Raw genomic sequence first — 3,478 nt, 5'->3', positions numbered from 1 at the left:
GGGCAGGGCAGGGCAGGCAGGGCAGGGGGATGGCTGTGGGATGGCAGGGGGATGGCTGGGGCAGAGGAGAGGGCTGTGGTCCCAGGTTGCTGCTCAGGCAGCGCACACCCAGCACGGCTGCAGCCCGCTCTCGTCGCACGCCGGACACCGCAGCGCCCGGTACGACTCCCGGAATCGGTTTGCCAGCATGGAGAACTTGCTGCCATGGCACAGCGAGCAGGGAGCGCAGCCTGAGCCTCTGCACTGGGAACAGCCACCATCCATCGTGCCCTCCTGAAGAGACAGCAGGAAAAAAATCTGTTAGTGGGGGTGAGAAACCAAAGTCGGGAACACTCCTGAAACAAGAGGAAATCCTGTCTCCTGCTCTTTGCCGTCACAGCTGCTCCTGACACACCGCTCTGCCTGTGACAATCCACAGCAAGGACCTTGACAAAACGGCTCCCAAATGCTTGGGGACAATTTGTCTGCTAGAAAATGAGAAGTTAATGTGCCTTGGGCTTATTACACAATACTCCAAACTCTTCTTTCCCCTCTGCACAGCTCCACCCATCCTCCTGTCATTTCTTTTCACACCATTTCCACTCTGTAGCCTCAGGTTTGAGGCACGCTTCGTTTCTTCAGGGATTGCTCATCGCCCTCTCTCCCCAAATCCCTCACCACCACCTTTGGAGCTGTCCTTTGTGCCTGGCTGTCTCCCACTGTGCCAGGCAGCCTCTTTCAAATCCCACCTTGAGTTCCTGGGAGCGGAAGGATCCTGCTGACCCACGCTCAGGTCGGGCCAGACTCGGTTCCATGAAACTGGATCAGCTCCACATGACAACATTTGGTTTTGTGGGATCACATCATGGTCAGACTAATTGAGATTCTGACCAACAAAGACTCCCCCATGAGAAAGCAAACGTAAGACACAACCTTATTTCAGCTGATACTAAAATTTTAGCCTGAAGCAGTCTCGGCCACAGAGCAGCTGTGTTTAGCCTTGTCAGGCTGGAGAAACTCTGGCCTGCTCTTATCCCACTGGGAGGGGTGACAAGGGATGGAGCCCAGCCAGGCTCTGTAAATGCCAGCCACCTCCAGGGGAAGACAGGAGCACCTGGAAGCAGCACTGCTGTCCCCAGAGCATGATCCCAGCACAGGGTTGGTCGTTATCTCCCGAGGGAAACGAGGAACAGCACGGTGGTTTTATCCAAACTTAGGAGCCAGACACAGAGATGGATGGGGCTTGGGTGGGCTAACAGGAAAAAAGCACTTTCCATTTTCTCTTACCTGCATATGCTGGTTGCAAGTGACCTTATTCTCCATGTCTTTTTTCTGTCCATCAAGAAATTGTTCTTTCTTTCCCCGGTACATGAAGGTCCAGTCGTTTATTCCGTCAGACTGGATGATTCTTCTCATGAGCTCTTTCTGGTCCATCGGTGCACGGATGATTTTCAGGTTGTTGGTGTAGATGATGATCTTGCCAAAATCTACAACTGGGGAGGTCTGAAGAAGGAAGTTACCAGTGTCTCACCAGTATAAATTCATTCTGCAAACGCTGATGGTCCCTGCACTTGCAGAGGAGCATTCCCTCCACCAGGCCAGCTCCCCGACCACCCCCAGAACATCCAGCAAATTGGTGGAGGTCCAGCCCTAGTGGGTAAATTTGTATTTTTTTCCCTAGCAATTTTAAAGCTAAACTTGGTCAAACATTTCCCTGAGAGCAGCACTTTGCTGACCTGGTCCCTCCTCCCTCCTCTCAGGCTGTCATCTGGAGTTACCGGGGCCGATTGTTTTACACACTCCTCATATTTCACACCAAGTGTCTGTGGCGAGAAGCCATGCAAAAGGAGATGTTCTCCTAAAAAATGCCCTGAGTCACATCAGCTGCCAGGAGGCGGCTGGTGCCCTCCTGGCCGTGGGGCAGCCGCTTCCCTGTGGGGAGAAAGACGAGGTGGGGGCAGGTGAGCACAAGTGCTGCCCACCTACAGGAGGAGAGAGCTCGTGTGTGCCACACAGACCGGGTGTCTCCAGCAGCAGGTGCAGGCTGGTACTGGACCATGTGGTCACTCGAGGGATCTGTGCCTGGGGGACTGGGGAGCGAGAGGAGCGTTACCCTAGAATGCAAAACAAATTAACGGGGTGGATAAGATCACAGCAGTGCACTGTCTTCAGGCGGGAGAGATTCATCGTGGTCTGATGTTTCCAGGCAAATTACACATCCAGTGTGTCAACAGGTCAAATATCAGCCATCTGCGTTTCCCACGCACAGCTCTGACCAGTACCAGGAATTAACAGACTTGCAGTGTGCTCCAGTCAAGGCCATATAAAAAGTATTTACACCTATTGTGGATGTACTGCCTCTTTATTAGGACTAAAGGAACACTTCTCTATCAGTGGCATTAATTATACGTTAAGAAAACGGCCAGTGAAACTCAGCTGGGATTGGCAAAGTGGCCAAAGAAGAATTCTGGCTGCCAGAGGATGTGGACACCCGGTACCCTGATGGCAGCACTGGCTTCCTGCCAGCTGAAGTCACACAACTTTAATATTTTAAATACATCTAATTAACTTAATGCCCTCCTTACATTTGACTGATCTAAATGCAGCAGGATTCCCACGTACGGACATCAATATCTATAGAAATGTTCTCTTTTACTCTACCCGATGGACAGATGCAGATCAGCACCGGGAGAGGCCAGAGCACAGCTGGCAGATGCTGCTCCCTCCTCCCTGCACTGCTGCAGACCCTGTGGATGCTGCCACGTGTGGCACGTTCAGCATACAGAATCCCTGGAACAGTGGCTGGAGATTCACAACCACCCTTTCCGAGCCCTGGCCTGAGCAAACGGTTTTATCTGGCTGAGGCTGCAGTGAGAGGCTCCTGTCACCACGGAAGAGGAGCAGGATTTAGGCTGAAGCTGGTCCCCAGAGAGGGGACAGCCCGGCAGCACTCACCCTGCAGTGGCTGGCAGCGGGCTGGCAGTCGCTGAGCAGGGTCCCCGTCAGCCCGTGCTTCTGATCCTCTCGGAAGATGCTGATCCTCGGGGCGGTCAGGGCCGTGGGCCAGTAGAACCTGTTCTGTGGCACCTCCCCGGGCACGCAGAGAGGCTCCTCGGGCTCGAAGCTGTGGCGCAGGAATCGCCGCGAGGGCTCCTTGGCCGGGGGCTCCAGCTCCTGCCCGTCCTCGTAGACCTGCTTCAACACCCTGCCGCTGTAGGCTGAGGAGATCCTGAACCTCACCTTGCGGGGCCGGCCCTCCTGCCGCTGGCTGACTTTCTTCTGGGGCTCATCCATCGCCGCCAGCTCAAGCTGCAGGCCCTGGAGATCAGCTCCCAGAGCTTGGGGTCCAAAAGGAAGCACTTGCACCTTCCCCCCGCCACATGATGTATAATTCAAGGTTTCTAGTAGTTCCTCTCATCTTACAGCAAAACTGACACCACTGTATTAAATATTGATAGAAATTCACAAAGAGAAAATATGGCTGGGAGTGAAGTGAAAA

At 53.7% G+C, this 3,478-nt stretch overlaps 1 protein-coding gene across 1 annotated transcript; it reads right to left on the bottom strand.

Moving 5' to 3' along the window:
• Positions 1-93: 93 nt before the first annotated feature.
• On the bottom strand, positions 94-3,273 carry GRXCR2 (glutaredoxin and cysteine rich domain containing 2). The gene is made up of 3 exons (XM_015641605.1): positions 2,935-3,273; positions 1,267-1,482; positions 94-273 (listed from the first exon to the last, which is right to left on the bottom strand). The coding sequence occupies exons 1-3, from the start codon at positions 3,271-3,273 to the stop codon at positions 94-96; spliced, it is 735 nt and encodes a 244-aa protein (XP_015497091.1).
• Between the last annotated feature and the right edge of the window lie 205 nt (positions 3,274-3,478).

This window comes from Parus major, chromosome 13 (genome assembly GCF_001522545.3).
Source record: "Parus major isolate Abel chromosome 13, Parus_major1.1, whole genome shotgun sequence".
Taxonomy (NCBI): Eukaryota; Metazoa; Chordata; class Aves; order Passeriformes; family Paridae; genus Parus; species Parus major.
The sequence above is the reverse complement of the archived record's forward strand: the minus strand, read 5'-3'. Positions and strand labels throughout refer to the sequence as shown.